Raw genomic sequence first — 21206 nt, 5'->3', positions numbered from 1 at the left:
TGTCGACATAAGTAAAAAAAGGAATCCATTATCAGGTGGTGTCCACTAAAGAGGGAGCACTTGTTGAGAGAGATATAGTTTTATATTATTTGGAAAGGTATCTCCTATCCACGTGGGAGAAGTCCAAAAATCTATCGACTTTGTCTATAGATTTTGTCTCTAGGTTTTCAACATTTGAGACTGAGCAAGCCAAACAGGAAGTTCTGTATTATTGACAAATTTTATTTATTCTGAGACATTAAATATGAATTTTCATTAATGTGAAATTATTTTCTCATTAAACATGAATTTTCTTTAACTTCTTAAATGTTTTCCTTATGAAATTTGAATTTTTTATCAATTCTGAGAAATTGTTTTTCTATTGAATATGAATTTTCAAATTCTGATTTCTCCCACTAAAAATCAAATTGTACCCCCCCCCCCTCCATGGTCCCCACGTTGCGAATCAGAGATCTATATGTACAATGAACTTTCATTTATCCGAGGATGATGTCACTCTCCGCTATCCATACAGAGGTTTTTAACAGCTGGCTGATGCGAAGATATATTTTGGAAAGAGGGAAAATTCAACTGCACCTGCGTGGAATCAAGCCCATGTCCTTTCGCTTTCCAGCTGTTAAAAAATATCAGTGTAGAGTGATATCATCCTCGGATGAGTCGCCATCTATTGGCATTGTCAGCAATTGTGAGCTCTGGCCTGAGTTAGGTCTGAGTGTCCATGTATAGTACTGTTCAGTGCACACAAGCTCCAAGGAAAGATTGAGATATTCGTTGCCTCTGTAGTCTATTGGTCTAGGGCCTTCACCCAAAAAAGTGAAAGAATGTGGGTTCGATTCCCCGCAGGGGTAGTTGAATTTCCTCTCTTTCCAAAATATATCTTAACATCAGCCAGCTGTTAAACCTCTGTATAACTTTCATTTACATTCGACGCCACCTGTGTGGCCTCCATTGGTTAGGGAGCTAACGGTCTGGGTTTGAATTCTGGTTCGGGTGGACGTCTACTAACACTTAAAAATGGCTCGGGGATCCATGATGTTCTTAAGTACGGCCACCTCGTTGGGCAATTTGCCTGTTGTGGCGTTGTATTTGTAACAAATTCTCTGGACAGATGTAACGTATCTCTTGAGAATACATGAGGGTCACATTATTATTATTACTATTTTAAAAAATGAAATAAAATTGTACTTTCCTTCTAGTAATAATTAATGTGCATTGCTGCATTGAATATCTACTGGTTTTTTTAAATTCAGTAATTTTCTTAAAGACTAAAAATGAATTACTAACTGTTGACTCCTAAATACCAATCAGGCTCCCATGACTGCAATAATATTTGTAATAAAAGAAAATGCAATTATTTAAAAATCTTTAGCACAAAAGATCCTCTCACTACACCTAGAGCTTATCTAAATTTTCAGTGCCACTATGTTTTTGCAACCCCCCCCCCCCCCTTTATAATACCTACACAAATACCCTGTTGTTACAAGTGAAATGTATTATTCCAACTCATGATTTCTCTATAATTTTTTGTTTGATGAAAGGAAGTGACTTATTTATTCGCACACAACAGGCACCAGTCCGATTATAGTGATGAACAAAATCAAGTAATATACAAGAGAAACATATATGAAAAAGAAAACACATGCAAACATACAGAACATGTAAATATAAAAGACCCCCCCCCCCAAAAAAAAACAACAAAAAACATGTATGCATATTAAAAATCTACATTATTTTATATTAAAAAACAAAAAAGTGGGGAACCTCTCTCAATATATATTTGTAGGGACATAGAATATAAACAATGTTTTCTGAGGTTAATGCTGGGACAATAAACTATTGACAGGAGATGTGAGGTAAATAAAAATTGTTCTTGAGTACTTTGATTTCAGAAAAACAAAAACTATGAAAAAGTTTTTTCACATTGAATTTTTAGTGTATTTTATTGAAATGTTGATTTATAAGGATTTCAGTTGGTGAGTAAACACTGTAATTGATTTATTTTTTTTTTTACATAAGTAAAGCGTGAAAATCTGTTTTGGGTACTTTCTATTGTTAATACTTTAAGTGCATAATAAGAATTCCAAACGACACTGCAATATTCCAAAGTTTGTCTGACAAAACAGTTACAAAGGAGGGGGATAGTTTCAGTGTTATGCAAAAAATGACTGTTGTAATAATGACTGTGAATAATAAAACCCGACATTTCTAGATGCTTTGACAAAATATTATACAGTAAAATCTGTCTTCAAGGGAATAGCAAGGGACCAAGATTTTTTCCATTGAATACAGGTTCAATTGATATAATGTGTAAAATTATGTAACAATCTTGTGTGATTGAAATAAAATAAAAATTTAATTAAAGTAAATACCGTATATACTCATGTATAAGCCGACTTGTATATAAGCCAACCCCCCTACTTTAGGACCACCGAAACCGCAATAAATTGAAAACCCGTGTATAAGCCGATCCCCAAAAACTCCGTGCATTTCAGAGAAAAAAAATTCTTATAATTCCATGAAAAATGAATAGCTTACGGAAATTTACAACAGAAAACGATTCAAACTTTTTAAACCATTTCTTCTGAGTCTCCAAGCTCATCGTAATCCATCAGATCATCATAGAGGGTGCGGCATCGCCCCTATGAAGGGTACGCTGTCATCGCCATTGTCACTTTCAAAGAGGGTATCATCTTCAGTTCTGTCAATCGCATTGCTGATGCAACACTTTTTGAAAGATCGGATGATAATTTCGGCGGAAACGGAATTCCACGCCTCATGTACCCATTGGCACACTAGGCCAACGTCAGGTTTCTTCAAGGCACCACCTTTTGTGGTTTCTTTATCATCGGAACTCATCCATTCGATCCACAAATTCCTCAAACAGTCTTTGAAAGGCTTGTTATGCTCACATCTAAAGGCTGCAAAATCGACGTGAGCCCACCTGGTATCAAAGTCAATGATGTTTTCGATTTCTTTGCCTCGTCTTTGACATTTTCGGGGGTTTGAACATATCCCATACCAATAATGCCGGTTTCTCGAACACTGCTACAAAAATGACTACTGATTGTGCGGGGTCGATATTTTCTCATCAAAAACTGACCCGAGTATAAGCCGACCCCCCCCCCCCCCCCACTTGAGGAACGAATTTTTCCACAAAAAAACTCGGCTTATACACGAGTATATACGGTAGTTTAAAAATAGATAAAATAAATTAATAAATAATTAGCCTATAATTACTGAACACTGTATTTAGGTTTTGACAGCATATGTATAAAATTCTGACTTGCATTGTTTTTCCTTCTAAAATAATAACTTCCTCAAAAATGTTCAATTAGGGTGTAAATATCTGTCGTGTCAGGTTCAGTTTGTACATTATTGTCTATGTTTATGTAATCCTCAGCATCAGAGCTGCCACTAGTAATTTTAAGAGGGAAAGAGTAACATGATTTTGCCGTCACTATAAAATTTGATGACTTTATAACTGTGTTTATGTTCCCACCTAAAATTTGAAATCCTCTAAATTTTACCGTTAGGGCAGTTGTCCCCTTTGCCTCTCTATAATTAATTCTGGCCTTGCTCAGCCCTGCAATCATGAAATTCACACAGCTATACAATTGAATACAATTTAAACCTTGCACATCATTTGGAAATTCAACCCTTACACTGATTTTTCCCGTGGAAAAGTCTGTTTTTTTTAAAACATATGTAACTATTTCAGAAAGCAACTGCTTTACTACATATGTTATCAAAATTGCAGCATCAAGTACAGAAACAGTTTTTGCTGATCTAAAGGTGGATGATGTAGAACTCGTATTTGCAAGCATAGATTGTGTAAAAAATTTTGATGTAGCACTTTTAGAGTTTGTATGATCCTTTGCTCTACCGGTCGCCAAACACTTAGTGTTTGTGTGAAATTTTCCATGAAAGGGTGCGATTCTCCTTTCCATTTCTGCATTGGGCAGGTTCCGTTTAATCCAGGTTTTTAATGCATATTTTGGCGTTGAAATCACAGGACCACAATTTTTTCCTGTTGAAGACAGGTTTCCACTTTAAACAGGTTCCAGTACAGACAGGCTTTACTGTAATAATAATAATTAACATTTTCAGTCTGTTTATTGAAGTTAAAGGAACTATTGAATATGATCCCAAAATCTTTCATATATTCCACATGTTCTAAAGGCTGATTGTCAATATTATAGCTATGAAAAAAAAAAGTTTTCTGATTATACATTTGGTAATGTTCAAATTCAGCAAATTATGTTTATACCATGAACTGAGCTTGTCTATAAAATGTTCTCAGCATATTCGCTCTACTGTTCACAAGACAAAAAAATTTTAATATCAGCAAACATTAAAGAAAGGCAAATGGTTATGCGAAGACTTCATAACATTCTCATAATCAAGGATGAAAAACTCCTCCATAGATGGAACGGCTCAGTTTGGTTACAGTTCCAGAATGGGTAATCCATACTCTTATAAAAAAAAGCATATGTGGAATTAATTTTTATGAAATTTCAATGTAGAAATGGGGGAGAAATTCCCTCCCTATTTTTGATCTAATGAAAATGATTGAAATACTGATATTCTGATGAAAATAAATGAAAATCAAAAACCTAACAGCCAAATTTCCAAAAAAGTGGCCAAAAATTTGCTGCTAACAAATTTGGGTGTAAATAATACCACCAAAAGGTATTAAATTATTATTTTTCTTTTAAATTTCTGTTCTTTTTTTATCTACTCTAAAAAAAATTTTTTTTCTTTTCATTCTTTAGGAATTTAATAATTCTTTACCAACAGAAGATGTTTATATATCAGATGAAGAAGAGGCCGCAAAGAGAAAGGTAAGAGTATTGCTTGAATATTTCAACTAGCATATTTTGACTTTCAGCCTATAACCCTACCTGTAACCTTTAACTTGCCATGTATAGTATTTGAGTTAAAATCCCTTCTTTCATTCTTTAATGTCATGACAATGATGCTTTTTTTTATCCAACTGTTTAGCATTTTTGTGAATTTGAAGATAAATTTATAGTATGTGTTTATAAAAATTTGTGCTTAAATTTGCATGGTGTCAAAAACATTGTCAGGTTTCTTAACACTTATCAGATCAAGTTTTACTCTGTACCAGTAGAAATTTATTTCTTTGTGAAAAGTTAATGCAGTTATGACTGTAGAATTTCAAGAAATAATTTAGAACTTGACACAGTGTATTTGTTCTACATGTTCAGAATATAGAAATACTCAGCGATATTGCTGATAAAGCAAATTGATTATAATATTGACTTTCAGTTTCAATAATTTTTTCTTTAAACATTGAGAAAATAATCAATGTATTGAATCAAAAATTCCTTGTGTTTATATCTGTAGGAAGCTTCCAGTAAGTTAACTGCAGCAACACCACCTGACAAAGGAATGAAAAATGGCAGTGGATCAGTATCCTCATGTGTACCACAAATTGCAGCCCCATGTGCCAGAAAGCCAAATGTCCCAGAATCTTTACCAAAACATATAGAAAAACAGAAGACAGTTCCGGTTATGGAAAAGAAACAGAGTGAAGAACATAAGATAAGTGTCTCGTCTCCCAGGCAAGAAAAACCTCCAAATGTTATATCTTCTATGGAGAATAAGACTTCAAGAACTTTGTGTGATAATGAGTCTAAACAAGAAGCAGTAGTTTCTCATGTTATGGACAGCTTAATGTCAGACTTATCTATCCAGTCTGCTGCTGAGGATGATGCCTTTGCACATCACAAGAAAGCCACTGAGAACATGATGGCACAATGGACAGCTGAGGTATGCATGGTTTTTGAATGAAATATTCAATTTGTGCACGTGTGCTTCCAATCCAATGCTCAGGTGAAATTACTCTTTAAAACAATAAATTGTGTTCAAAGTAGTCAATGTGTGTAAAATATGTTTTTTAAGATTTTTGTTGGAGCTATATTTTAATATTTTGCACTGTCTCTGTTGCAACATTGAACTTTCCCTTCAAGTGTCTCGCTGTTCACAGTCACCCATTATGTTGAAAAGTTGTGGTTTTCACCACATATGATTACACCATCTATCTCCATTACTTTATGATCCTATAAATCATCAAGAAATCCATCAAATCACTACTTACAAGTGACTCTATTGGATTATAACCAAGTTTAAATGTTAATACTATTTGAGTACAAATACAGTAGACACTACTTATTAAAATCATAAATAATGTTATCATTTGGAAATTGTCATCACTTATATGAAGTGAGAAATAGACCAACATCATAACATGGGGAAAGTTTTGTTATTAAAGTTATCACACACACACAAGACTTTGGTTTATGTTACTTTTTTTGCCGTATTTTGATGCTATGGTTGAACCAAACACATTTTTCCCCAATAAGTTATCATTATTGATTTGCAAGATTATGTAGGATGTCATAAGGCTTCCTTATTGACAAAAATTCCCGTACTCTGTTCACAATGTCCTGATCAGTCCATAATAGCCCCTATGATTCATGCACATATGCAGCTGATCAAATTAAGTGCCATGCTTTGTATCTTTATATAGTGAAACCTATGTATAACAATCAACCTACTTATAACTGTACTTTGTTTGTTTCCGGTGGAATTCTGATTTGATAGGAAATAACACAAATGCTCAACCTGTCTACAAGGATAACATGTCTATAACAATATTTTTTCTAGGTCCCTACAGTATCATAGGTTCACATGAATCACAGGTTTCATTGTAATTTATATTTTATTAAAAATATATATACTTAGAAATAGATTGAACTAGTGTTTATGATCAGCAGGTTGGTGCTACTCCCAAAGATTAAAAATTAATGAAACTTGAATGGAAAAAAAATGGAATAATGAAAAAAGAGATAGAATTATAAATATTCAATTATTACTACTTACCATATTGCCATTGAAAATACTTCATATTTGAATTAGAAATTCAGAAATTTTTTTTAATTACTTAAGCATTCACCGCGGCCTGTTAATGAATATGTTGCACAACATTATACAAATACAACGCCACAACAGGCAAATTGCCCAACGAGTTGGCTGACTTAAGAACATCATGGATCCCCGAGCCATTTTTTGGAGGCCCTACCGACTACTGCTACACCACACATGCACCCTTTGAATGTTTTCTACTTGCTGCTGTAAAGAATTTTTTGTATTCTTGAAATGTTTTGTCATTATATTTAAATGTATATTATGAGATAGCTAGTTTTTTATTAACCCTAAAATTTGATTCTTAATGATTTTAATTAACACGTAATGATATAAACATGAATACAACTTCAATCAACTTAAACTTCGAAGCTACTTTTTTTTTTCATCTAACACAAATGAATGAACTTGATACTCTAAACCTTGCTGGGCAAAACAGATTTTCAGTGGTCTCTTCTTATAACTGTAGGAAGAGCAGAGGGTGATTTCTGAAACTGTCGCTAAAACTGCTGTCCTTGATCCGCACCACGAGGATGCCCATAAATGGTTTTATCGGGATCCTCAAGGTGAAATTCAAGGTAAGCAATGCACTATTTCATTATTGTGTTCTGTGTTACATTATAATTTCATGCTAGAAACATAATCTTGCCTTTTTAAAAGTTCAGAAAATGTCACTTGTTATTCAACATCAATGGATTGTGAAGTATTTTTTTTACCAAATTGAATATATTTTCTAATATACTATTCTTAAATTTTTTTTCTCATTATGCTTTTGAGTTTGGCTTTTGTTGTTTATTTGTGTCAAATATCAATTTTTTTTCATTATTTTTTGTAGGCCCATTTCCTTCAACCGAAATGCTGGAGTGGTTTAAAGCAGGTTATTTTACAATGAATCTGCTGGTCAGAAGAGGTTGTGATGAAAGGTTTATGCAGCTCGGTATATATATATAACTACCCATTTTTGAACATTTACATTTTTTGGGTTTTTTAGTTTTCCTTTATATAACCTTATTAATCATTACTGCTATTCTGTGCTGGCTTTGATAAGGAAAAAAATAAGTTATGTATCAGAGACTTTCAAAAATGTAACACCTGCCTCTTTCTTGTACAGTAATCCTATGCTACTCTCATGAAAATAATTGTATTTATGGAACAAATCTATTTTTAATTACTCAGAGTAGGCACACGTAGCAATCTTCCTCTTTGTTTCTCAAAGCTATATTGTAAAACATGCACTTCTACAGTCGCATGGCAGGGAAACAAATTTAATGTTAGGTTTCACAACATGTGTGTGCACATTCCAACATGGACCAATTACCTAGAAGTAATATTGATGAGGTGGATGTGTGATTTAATAGTAGTCACGTGGCAGCACCCAGTATGATGTTGGGATTTTTTTTTTTTTCTGACTTTTGGCTTCATTGTCTAAAACATAGTTTCCCAACCTTTTTGTCCCATCGCCCCCTTCAGAAATTTTTTCATCTCATCGCCCTCCAACGCAATTTAGCCCATAGGTATACCCTCTGGTATACCCGTAGCTTCTACTGCCCTCCCGGAACTTTTATCGCCCACATTGGGAATCACTGGTTTAGAACAAGCATCTTCAACCAGTTGCTCATGAGCACCATGGTGCTCTCTGCTGGTCGATTTCGTGCTTTTGAGCACTTCATCACCGTTCCAACCTTGCACAAATTACACTCAAAAATCAAAATCATCCTGATTTCATGCATTCATGTGTCAAAATGGACGTAAGAATACTCTTCTATTGATGAAGGGTACAGACTGCTTGTGACTAGAAAAAGGTTGAAGACTTCTGGTCTAAAAGTTGAAATGTACCTATCTGAAATCAGTAGTAAAAAATGCTTGTATATGTTTAATTCATTTTTTGCCTATGGTTCTGACTCCATTTTTTGAAAATTAATTCAAAAACTAAACTAAAAATTATCACATTTTTTTGAAATTTGAGGGGAAAAAATTTCAATTGTTCTTCACTTATTGATTTCAGCACGAGAAACGGTATTATGTATTTATTTTTTAGCACTTCATAAATTTTTGGACTTTTCCTGAGTCATGCTCACAGCATTATCAAAGCTAAGTGCAGCATGCTAATAACAGGAGGTACCAATGTAAGAAAACTGCGAAATATTTTGGGCTAACACACACAAAATCGTGCAGTGTGCATTTTGCAGGACACAGCAAGTTCCTTTTTGCGGACATAGTTTGCAGGCATTTGTTGGGGAAGGAAAGTTAAAAATTGAGGTGTGAAAATATCTGTATGATTCATATTTTTTCAAAAGGTTCAAGAAATCAGTTTAATTCTTTTCCATCCTTTTAATTTCCTTAAAATATCAGTCAACGTGTTAAAATGTTTTATTCCCATCTCACTTCCCTAACAATGCTTTACTGCACCCCCAGGAGTGTAGGATGCCCAGTTAAGAACCACTGTTATAGACTATTTAATGCATCTTAGGCTAGTTACCTTATGAAATTGTCTAAATAAACAAAGGAAGGGGGGGGGAGAACATTTTTTTTAAATTCATTAAAAAAAGAAGCTGAATGAAATTAGTTAAATCAAAATAAGATTAAATCAAAAATCAGTCGCTATGAAATATTTCATCTTGAAACTAAGATACTTATGCCTGTATCTATCAAGAGCCTGCTGATCTTGAGAAAATTAGTAAATCTCAGAATGATGTATGTTAATTATTGCAACCATCAACTTGGGCTAAGTTGACAGAGAGGAACTAGAACGGTGATTGTGTGCATTTGGGGGAAAAAAATATAAATTTTTTTATTATCATTTATGAAAATTTTCATTTCCATTTTAGGTGAATTGATTCAACTGTGGAACCGCATACCATTTTCACCTGGTAAAAGTCCCCCGCCTTTAAGAGTAAGTATTATATTGTAAATTATATATAAAAGATCCTTGTTAGATAAAATTATACAACCAAACTCTTGTAATTTTTGTGCAGTTCACATGAATTTCCTGTAAAGTGCTCCACTGTGTTAATCAATAATATAAAAGAGGTTTTGTAACCAGTTAACTTCGATTATATACCTACATATCAGAACTTAGATATACTTGATATGTGAACATTATATAATGATCAGCATTAGAATTGGAAAATAAAATTCATTGGTTCCATGGACTAGTGAGTAAGAGAACCTACTAGTCTGCTGACATAATGACCAGTACACTAAACGAAATCTGTTCTAAATAATAATTGTATGTATTAATGTATTAGCATTTAGAAGAGTGATATACCACCCAGAGGGGTGCAAAATACCATAAAACATCCACTGCGGATTGGTGATTCTCCCATGATTAATGCATCATCACTGGGAGAGGTGCACTGTTTTCACTAATTGTCCCGTGGACCACCACAATTTTTTTCTCTGTAGTTCAATTGTTTAATCAGTGGGGTGTCGGACTAGCGAACCACCAATGATTTCAAATGCTGATGATGGTGTTGAGTGAATATAGTTGGATGTATAAGAATCATGTCAAGATATTTTAAGAACTGAATTTATGTACAGTAAAAATATATCAATATTTGTATTAATGGGGGCGGGGGAAACAATCTTAAAGTTTACTATTCTTATTGCATGAATACACTGGGTTATCTGATTTAATAAATGAGGGGAACTCCTGGAATTGCATTAGATAAAAATGTCATTACATCACCCCTTTTATTTCATCAGAGTTCAGAACCATCTTATGGTTCAGATTATAAATAATATATAATGTATTAATGTATTCATATATTTTCTGTTAACAACTTCAGATTAAATAGAAATTGTGATGGTTAGTGCTTTGTGTATGATGCTTCAAATATGGAAATTATTCTCCTTCAATAAAAATATTACTAGCATTACATGCATATCCGACAACCATTAGAGCTGAAAGTTTAAATCAAACTCCTCGAGAGACTTTTCTTTTTCTGATAAACTTAATCATCTTTGCGAGGCTCCAAAAAAGAGTACCACTATGCCTCGTTATGAACTGCTAACTTGTTAAAAAATTTGATTGTCAAGGATGCAGTTTTAGCAAAATGTTTTGGCGATAAATTGTGATGTTTCAAGAATGTGTTGGTGAATTAAATTTTTCTTTTCAGGTGACTCCTGCACCATCCATTGCTGCTCCTGTACCAGTCACAAAACCAGTATTGCCTAACCAATCGCCATCTACTCAGGCCCCATCGCAAATTAGTCAATCAGATGCACAGTTACGGATGATGCAGCAACAACAACAACAAATCTTGCAACAGTTGATGCAGCAACATCTTTTAATGAGGTGAAAATTTTTATTTATATTATTAAATTCAGTTTTTTCATAACTGATAGGAATGGATATTTCACCTAAAAAATTAATTTGGTGTCAAATGGTTAATGCATCTGCATTTGTTTTAATAATTCTTTGTTTGGATTCCAGGAAGGACTTAGTGGTTTTTTTCTGGCAATTCATAATATGCATGAACTGTTGATTCCATTTCAACTTACCTTTAGGGGCATAAAATCATCATTGTTCAACAAAAATGAAATTTGTATATATATATATATATTAATTTGGGAAGCATGGAGAATGGAAAGACTAATAATGACACATTATAATACTTAATCGATGTATGTTTTGCAAATTCTAGAATTTATACAGTGAAATCTTTATACAGTAACATCCTTCGCTTTACGTGATTAATTGGTTTCACAAAATGATCACGTAAGACAAAACCGTGTAAAGAGTTGAATATAACATGGATAAAATAGGGGTTTCCCTCAGAAGGATAAGAAAACAATTAACCCAACTTCCAGCATCAAAATAATGTTTTTTCAATGAATTAGTTATTCAAAATTATAAATAAATCTCATTAATTTAGGCTGTGTGAATAAATCTAATTAATACTTTTAACTTTTCACTTTACTTCTGATTGATTCTAGTGTGAATGTGGATGTTTTGTTCTGAAAGGCCTGATATGGTGTACTGATAACTTTTTTAATGAAAGCAGTGATTCAAATTCAGCTGAAAAACAGTATTTGATTCACTAAATTGACCCTATGGAATATCCTGAACAAAAGAGTAATACCGTCCCCAAAGTTGTATGTTTTGCAACGAGCCATTCAGCTGACTAGAAATTTTCTGCTGTAAATATTCCCATCATAGTGGTTTTTTTTATCAGAAGCATTCTTTTCTTGAGATTCTTACAGATTTCTTTGTAGCAGCACGTATTGTTTGGTGACATAAGTTACAAATTTTGGCATATTCTGCTTTAAGTAATATTGTTATACACAAAGATTATCTTTACAAATAGTATCTTTGTATAAAAGATTATAAAAAAATTATTCTCCCTTTTATTATTAGAGTTGCTATTTGAGTGCAGGGCGGGGTGGCCCAGGTCGATAAGATACTCGCCTGAAGTACCAAAGGATGTTTAGAGGTGTCGTGAGTTTGATACCTGGTTCGTCCGTGTCAGGAAACTTTCCAGACACGAGTACAATAGAAACTGTGACATGACCACAGAAAAAATTGCTACAGCAGGGAGTTCCCATCGAGGGGTTAGTGCACCAACCTGTCAATGAATATAAAAACAAGTCTGGCGTTCGGAATCGGCAATAAATTGTAGGGCCCTGTCTAATTAGCCCTCGTGTGCAGAAAATGACTGTGGTGTGACAAAAATGATCAAATGATTATTTGAGTGTAAAGCATTATAGATTTCAATTTTTTTTTAATAACTAGAATTCCTGGGTTTTTTTTTTCAATTTGGAAGTATCATGATATGAATATTTAAACTTTATATCTGTTTGAGATGTTCATCATTGTTCTTAATGCATAACAGTTCTTTGAATCTATTAATAAATATATGCAGCAAAACCTCTATAAGTTGTCACCCTAATAAGTTATCACTCCTATTAATTGTAATTTTTCTTCTGTCTCGTCCAGCTTTCATAGATAACAATGTTATTAAACCATTGGTTACTGATTTCATTTAACTTGTCACTATAGAAAAGTTTGAGCTAGAGGAACACATGATTAAACTGATTAATGGATGTTTGGTGGGTTTTGATGAGTATTCTAACTACTTCCAAACATATTTTAACTGTGAGACTAAATCCAATGACTTTCCATCATTTGTGTTTACAGTATTTAATCAATGCATTGAATTCATTTGCAAGAGCATGAACTTGAATTTTAAGTTTTTCACTGTATTTCAAACATCAGTTCTTTCTCTTAGTGATAGAGGGCGACGATTATACAAGAGATGTCAATATTAATTAGCGTGGAACAATGTAAAATATATGAGCACAACCAGCAATACATGATTTCAGATTCTAAATGGATATCAGTTACTAAACAAATAACAAACTTCAAGCTGAAATTCAAAAGTACCAAATACAGTATAAAAAAATTTGATCAAACATATTAAAACTTTTGCTGCTATCTAGTGAGCATAATTCGAACCAAAATTACAATTTTTTTGTGTGTATACAGGGGTTTTTGCCCAATGAGAAAAAGGTTAAAATGTTGTCTGTGACCATATCTGAAGGTGATCGTTAAACAGAGGTAAAAATACATTATTTAAATAGTTTTTTGTAAGGAAATTTTTATTTGGCCGTAAAATGGATGACCATTAAGAGGGGCTGTACTGTATTTTAAATTTATAAACATTGAAACTGATGGCACTTTGTTTAAGTCGTCACCCTGCTTAAACCGTCATAATTTCTTGATAATTGAGTGGCGACTTATCAAGGTTTTACTGTTTTTTGCTCTCATGTATTATTTCTTTTATTTTTTCAGACAAGCCCACGTGCAGCAATTGATATCACAACTGAAACAACAAGATGCCTTCTCTAATCTTAACAGTCAGCAACAGAGCCAATTGGTTAAACACCTACTTCAGCAGCAGCAGCAACAACAGGTCCCCAGGTACGTTTGAATTAATTAATGTTCATTGCACCAACCTTAGGTAAAAAAAAAATTTTCAAGATTGATTCTTGATGGGTAGTTAAGAATTGTCTACAGCCTTAATTTATCTATAGCCATAATATGGAAAAACATTCCAGACACGGACCATCACATTATGAATATTTTTATAGTGAAGTTGCATTCACTTCATCAGCTCATACACCCCTCCCCAAATGCCAGATGGTGGTTTTTAAAATAAAACTGACTCGTATAGGGGGAGTCAAATGTTAATGAAAGTGTTGAATCAAAAAATTTTCCCCTGTGTCAGAATTGAACTATTTCTACGTTGATTTGTGACATTTTCAGTTAAACTCAATTCAGCAGCAGTCAGCCAGTTAGTTTTCTAGGGTTTAAGTAATAAATATTACGACATTTGAATTTATGCATAAGAATATTGTCTAGTTTTTTGCAATTCAAAAGATATGTGACAACTCCTGAACATATACCTTGCACAAAACTTGCATTAGGGAGGGTAAGAAGGTATGTGGAATAGTAGGAGGAGTGGGACACGCAGTTGCTTTTATAAATTAATAAAATATTTTAATTTTTTTTTTTCAATGTATGGAGCTGTTAATGCTTAACATTTATTGCTAACAAACTTTGGACAAAAATATTTTCTGCATTATTAATGGAAAAAATCATTATTCAAAAGTATTTTCATTATTCAAAAGTGAATACTTTTAATTTTATGAAGTAATTTTTTAGTTTTATTACGTTTTGAACGCAAATTGGATGGATAATAGTTAAAGTAGATCAATTCCGAATACATTCAAGCATTGGCATTGAGCCTTAAAATGATGTGGCTTGTATTTAAGACTTTTTTTTTTATAAATGAACCCACTAGAGGGAGGAATGAGGCATCCTAATTTTATTAGTTTAAAAATATTTGATACTGTGACTTTTTAATATTTTTTCTTATATATAGTGGCATTCTACCACAGCTGCCAAGTCTCCCGAATTTTAGCTTCATCTCTCAACCTCCCGAAAAGTTCTCGTGTTTCCCAAATTTTTTACAAAAAGCCCAAAAAATCTCTAATTGTCCCTAAACATTTCCTACTTTATTTAAAAAGAATCACCACTTCTGAAAACAAGGTCCATCCCCCCCTATTTATACCATTGAGTTTTAGACAAAGCATATTCATGACTCAGCCATCATCTCCTTGGAAGAAATTACTATAACTTCCCATAACACAACTGTTGCTTTTATAATTTTAAACATTGGTTTTGACTCTAGTTTGTAAATCAAAACTGTAGCCAGTCTATTTTTTTTTACATTTTTCATTGTTAGGGGCCATTCAAGTATTACATCAGCATTGATAGGGGGGAGGGAGTTTCCCGTTTTGCTGACTTTTGATGACAAGGGGGGGGGGTGTTGGATAATGCTTACATCATCAACCACCCTTTATGAAAATATGAAATGTTTTTACTGGCATCTTACTCTGTGCACAAAAATGAGATAAACCTTTCGATAGTTTGGGGCACTTGAAGTAACATTCCCCCTACTGATAAGTGCCCTACAGAACCACTTTAGTGATCTCTAAATGTTTCCTGCATCCAATTGATCTGGAAATGTGTCCAGGCCGCTTAAATGCTATGGAAATGATCTGGGCCGCTTAAGTACTCTAGAATTGTGCCACACATCACTCAAGTGATCTGTAATTATATGCTGTGGATCACACTTAAATAATCTGAGAATGTGCCACGGATAGCTTTAGTGATATAGAACTGCACTGGGGGGTCACTTAAGTGCTTTAAAACTATACCGCATGTCACTCAAGGGATCTCTAAATGTGTTAGGGATCATTTAAGTGTTCTGAATGATGCCCCGGGTCACATAAGTGATCTGAAAATTCGCTGCTTAGTTTATTTTTGCAAAATTCGTTTTGAGGAGGGCAGGCTGCGTCAGATAACCTCCAGGGCTGTCATTTCAACTTTTTCCAGGGGGGACAAAGCACATGTATATATATATATATATATATACCATTTTTAGTGTAAACGGGGGGGGGGCTGACTGACGGGCCTGCCCAGGGCCATATTTAGGCCAAGGGCCTTTATGCGATTTATCATTACATGACATAGAGAGTGGGTCGCAATGAATTTATTAAAGAGATACATTTTGAGTTCATAGCCTTTAAATAACATTGAAATTAACGAAATTGATTATATTAACATATCAAAGTATTTTCTTCCAAAATTTTAATTAAAAAATATTTTTTGTATTAAAAAATAAATTTTTGATGGTTGGGGGGGGGCGCACGAGCTCCTCTATGTTGCCCCCCCCCCCCTTACGTGTACGTCTCTGATCCCACCAATATCAGAGAAGCAGAGCTGATGAAGGAATTTTGCTGACAAGGGGGGAAAGGGAGTCAAAAATTGCTAAAAATTTGCTTACGTAATACTTGAACGGCCCCTTATCTTAGATTGTGCAAAATACTTATTTTTTTAAAGTTTCCTGTACTTATGTCTACATTTTCTCTAAGTTTTCTGTTTGAAATGGTTGGAAGCATCAGTCTGTTTTCTTATGTTGCAAACAAATTCTAAACATTCCAAGTACTGGGACTTTAAAAGAAAAATAATTCCCAATTACATTTTTTTTTTCAATTTTAGGCCTGGAGGGTTCCCGGAAAGTCCAGTGCCAACACTTCCATTCCCCTTGATGGGTTTAACAGTGCCATCCTTAGCAAAAAATGATCTTTCCATGTGGAGCATCCCACCTTCAAATTCTACACCAGGTAATGTTTGCAGATTTTCAAAATGTTGCCAGTAAAAGATCTTACAAAACTGCCAAATAAAATCACCAGTTAACTTTCAAGCAAATTTGAATTTTACTAAGGCTAGGATTACGCTACAAAAGTTTGATAAATGATCTTTTACAAAACTTGAAAAACAATATTGATTATATTCGCTCAAATGCAACCAATTCACTTATTGGTTGTATTTTCAAAGTTTTGTAAATGATCTTTTATCAAATGTTTATAGTGCAATCTTGGCCTAGGAGTATAAATGTTGTACCACATATTTGTTTGTAAAGTATATATTTGCCATTTTATATAATATTTCTATTACTAAGATAAGAAAAGCATATGGAGGATTTACAAAAATGGTTAAAATTTAGACCCACAATACATTGATGTATAAAATTTGTACAAATTTAAGTTACCTGTAAAAAAATCTATTTATATTCAATTTTATTTTAAGCTGCATGGCCTGTTGGACAATCAAATAATCATCCAACAGGTGGTATTTGGGATACAGATACTCCAGCAACTGCACCCATCAATGCAAGCGAACTGGAAAAGGTATGTGCTACAATTCTTACATACACTGTAGTCAATATGGCAATATTTATATCTAGTTTTAAAACTTGTATGTGTAATCGTCCGAGCAAATGAGCATATAATTAAACATTTTCTTTTGACATTATTGCTTGACATGATCACCACAGAAACCTTTTTTGTTTCACTTTCTTTAATTATAAAAATGTATTGAATTCTATCATTTATACCTGTATAAAATGTAAATGGTCATTTCCATTTATACATTATTAAAATTACAAATGTAAAAACATTTTCATTTGTAATTTTAATTTTCTTTCTTTTTGATACTCTTAAACATTGCACAACATTTTCAAAATGATTTTGAGAAGATGCAGTTTTCAAGCTTAAACGGCTTTATTTTTCAACATGTCTGTTGCTTCTGCAAGTATTAGAGTTGAGAACCTGTGTTGCTTCATTATATTCATTTTTGTCCTCTTCATCAATGTCCACAGTTTTTCCCTAGAGTTGAACAAGCCTTGGTTGGACATGGAAATGTTGCTGAGTGACGTGGATATTCTGAAATGAATGAAGAATAATGCTAGAGGGAGGAATGAATTTCCAACACATATCACCAGACTAGGGTTAGATTGCTCCAGCTTTTAAACATTCCATCTGTGTAGAGATTGCCACTCACACACACAAACTTTGTACTTCCTGACTAGTGGCATCTGCTCTTGGCAAGTGCTAATGAAATCATCCAAGAACCAGTAAAACTCCAGCTGCCTATGGAAAAACGAAAGATAGTGTATGTAACTGGAAATGAAAACATTGCTTCTTACTTATTGCTTAGAACCACAACAAAAGGTTTAGATTTCGTTAATTTTAATTTTTTTTTAAATATTGACTGCATTCTGGAAGACATCAGTAAATCATGAAATAAAGAAAAGGATGACCCAAAATTTAGCCAGAAATTATGAGAAAAAGAGACATTTGGCATGTGACATATCAACCTTTGAATTATCCAAAACATGAAGAAAGATTGAATTAAACGGGTAATTTCCACATTAAATTGAATAAAAACTTTCAGGAAAGAGTTAGATTTTTTTCATAAGCTCTTTCAAAATCGCATTTTACAATAGAGCCTTTCAATAGCAAATGCCATGGGACAGAAAAATTTTTCTCCTAACACATGGAGTGTCCATTAATGGGTAGTAAAATATATTGTCGTAATTCCAAAAGGTGTTTGTCATGAGAGGTTATACTGTATAGTGATCACATTTCTTATGTTACTCATGAAAGAGTAATAAGGGTACCTTCATTGACTAGGTGAAACCTTGTGGAATCAGCGGGTATTGTAAAAATTTCTTACTTTTCAAACTTAACAATCTCCTATTTTGATCAAGAGGTGACATTTCCACAAATTTTCCTTCAAAACAGAACATTTCCAAAATTGAAATGTAGATTATCCCTTGAATTTTGATCAGTATTTAGATATGCTTATTCCACTCCCTTGTGCTACCTGCTGGGCTATTTTCTACTTTTGTAAAGCAGTTCATTTCAGAGAAATGGTTTTTATTTCTAGTGTAAATTTAATAATTGTCAAAGTGTTTTTTTTTAAATAAATTCATTTTAAATGAATGTTATAACTTTAGTTCATGTAATTTATTTGTACAATCACACATTTTCTGCTATTTTTTCTTTATGATTTTATTTAATCTTTCTTCTAAGCAGCAGTTTGCTGAAGAAGAAGAAAAAAGAAGGCAAGCACTTGAAACAGCTAAAAGACACGAAGAGGAGCAAAAAAGAAGAGAAGAAGAGCTTAGAAGAAAGGAGGAAGAAGAACGGCTAAAAGAATTGCAGAGACATAAGGTTTGTCTTCTTGTATATATTTAGGTTGGTCATTCTTTGGATATTCAAAACTTCTGAGCGATACAAGTTGGAGTTGCATTATTCTTTTTCATTTTTTTAGCATTCAAATAAGGCTTTTTTTCTGTTGTGTTGTTTGCCTAGTGAATAACAAAATTACTTCGAAATTGACTTTTTATTTTTAACTAATACAGAAATTTAGGTTGAACATAAGTTTCTTTTATGCTGCAGATTTTTTTTAAATTACTATCATGTAAAGTTTGCTAATTGAAGACAGAACATTTCAGGAAGAGGAAGAACGGAGATTGCAAGAGCTTCAGAGGCTAAAAGAAGAAGAGCTTAGAAGACAGGAAGAAATCAGACGTCTAGAAGAACTTCGGTTAGAGCAGGAGAGAAAGTTAGAAGAGCTTAGAATACAAGAGGAAGAGCAAAGAAAGCGGGAGGAACAGAAGAGGCTAGCAGAATTGGAAGAGCAGAGAAGAAAAGCAGAAGAAGAAGAGCAGAGAAAGTTAGAAACACAGAAGAAAGAGGAACAAAGAAAGAAAGAGGAACAGAAAAGGCTAAAAGAACTCAAGAAACAAGAGGAAAGAAAGCGGCAAGAAGAACTCCAGGTATGCTACATTTAAAACGCAGGATAAAAATTAATGTCATTTAAATATTTTTCCTTTAAGCATTTCCTTGCTGCTGTTTAAATGGGTCTTATTTTGTGAAACTGAAGTTTTTATTCTAGTATCAGAGTCAGATTTTTCTGCCCTTCTGTTTTGCTTCAAAATGATGTTTTTCTGTTTTGTGAGATATTTATTAATTATGCTGTAGAAACCAACTTCTTGAAAATGAAGCATATCACATTGATTTGTCGAATTTTTATTATAATGACTTGAATAGAGTAGTTTGCTTTGTGTTTTGTTGATCAGATTCATTTCTCTTCCATTTCTTTGGTTTCTCCAGGCAAAAGAAAGAGAGGAAGAAAAGCTCAAAATGGAAAGGCAGAAAGAAGCACAGAGGCAAAAAGAGCAAGAATTGAAGGCACAAAGGGAAGCTGAGAAAGAGCTAGAGCTACAAATAAGAAGAGAAAAAGAAGCACAGGCAAAGAAAGAGGCGGAACTTTGTGAAATGCAGGAGCAAAAGGTGATAGCCTAATCATTTGTGTGATTTTAAAAATAATAACAATCTTTTATGATTGTGTGACAGATCCTAACAGATCTGTGTGATATTGGTATTCATATAAGCATAGCTGCCAAATCTCTAGAATTCAGACTCCCAAATTTCAACCATGATTGTAAAAAGTGCTTGCTTTTGAGGGTGGGGGATATTCCCAAGGAATTTACCCGGAAAAAATACTGTTGATTTTTTTATGCCCCAGATTATATCACAAGCATAATGGAAAATGCTGCCATTTCCTCTAATCACAAAAAAAAAAAAATCATTTTGGGGGAGGTTTAGATGGACAAAATTTTTTAAACAGCCACCGATAATGTGGTCTTTCCACTTCCGAAATTAAGGAGATGATTTATATCTTTGGCTATGTTTCCTTCCCGTTGAGTCTGTATAGGTCCCGTTTTAGGCCGGATGCCATGTTTTTTTTTGCAAGATTTGGTTTGAGAGTTGAATGACAGGTAATTTAATCCACTGGGTGGCCATGATTGACAACTTGACGCTAATTAGCAATGGTTTGCACGATGTCACGTTTCTGCAAAGGGAAGGAAATCCCTACAATTTTAATTTTATTAATGAAAATTCCTTTGTTTTTTGAAAATCCCTTTTATATTTATTTTTGTGCGAAATTTGGAATGCTTGTGAGAATCTCCAGAGTTTTCACTCTCCAAAGTTGGCAACTATGTATTAGGAAAGTTATAGATTTCTACAAAATTTCTTTTTCTTTTATTTAGGGTCCAGCTTGGAATGTTCAGAACTTAGACAAGAGTTCCAATGAGCTTTCTCTCTCTGATATCCAGAAATTACAGGAGAAAGAAAGGGAGGAAAAAGAGGTAATTTTTTGAGTGCCTGATTTTTTTTTCCTGCATTATACTAGTTATTATATTATATGGTTTTTCATTCTTATGGTTATAAGATATAACTATACTCATTAGACAAAAAAAGATATCAATGTAGGTTGATTATTGTTATATTGAGGGCAAAATTATTCTCATGTACCACTTGATTTATGCACGTTG

General features: G+C 33.4%; 1 protein-coding gene across 2 annotated transcripts in view; it reads left to right on the top strand.

Moving 5' to 3' along the window:
* Gyf (GIGYF family protein Gyf) overlaps nucleotides 1–21206 on the top strand; it is a 65940-nt gene that overhangs the window by 14295 nt on the left and 30439 nt on the right. Inside the window, exons 10-22 of one of the 2 annotated variants that reach the window (XM_089235878.1) lie at nucleotides 4773–4841; nucleotides 5368–5793; nucleotides 7418–7526; nucleotides 7784–7885; nucleotides 9777–9841; nucleotides 11067–11245; nucleotides 13742–13870; nucleotides 16517–16641; nucleotides 17108–17208; nucleotides 18898–19035; nucleotides 19320–19643; nucleotides 19981–20160; nucleotides 20922–21020. In XM_089235878.1, coding sequence (XP_089092004.1) covers nucleotides 4773–4841; nucleotides 5368–5793; nucleotides 7418–7526; nucleotides 7784–7885; nucleotides 9777–9841; nucleotides 11067–11245; nucleotides 13742–13870; nucleotides 16517–16641; nucleotides 17108–17208; nucleotides 18898–19035; nucleotides 19320–19643; nucleotides 19981–20160; nucleotides 20922–21020 — 2046 coding nt within the window. The remainder of the gene's footprint in view (nucleotides 1–4772; nucleotides 4842–5367; nucleotides 5794–7417; nucleotides 7527–7783; nucleotides 7886–9776; nucleotides 9842–11066; nucleotides 11246–13741; nucleotides 13871–16516; nucleotides 16642–17107; nucleotides 17209–18897; nucleotides 19036–19319; nucleotides 19644–19980; nucleotides 20161–20921; nucleotides 21021–21206) is intronic. The other variant, XM_089235879.1, reaches the window with a different exon arrangement.

The sequence above is a fragment of the Pholcus phalangioides genome, unplaced genomic scaffold, assembly GCF_987345545.1.
Source record: "Pholcus phalangioides strain wild (caught in Gottingen) unplaced genomic scaffold, Ppha-v1.0 ptg000009l_1, whole genome shotgun sequence".
NCBI classification, from domain to species: domain Eukaryota; kingdom Metazoa; phylum Arthropoda; class Arachnida; order Araneae; family Pholcidae; genus Pholcus; species Pholcus phalangioides.
Note: the sequence above shows the minus strand (reverse complement) of the source record. Positions and strands in the feature narration are given on the sequence as shown.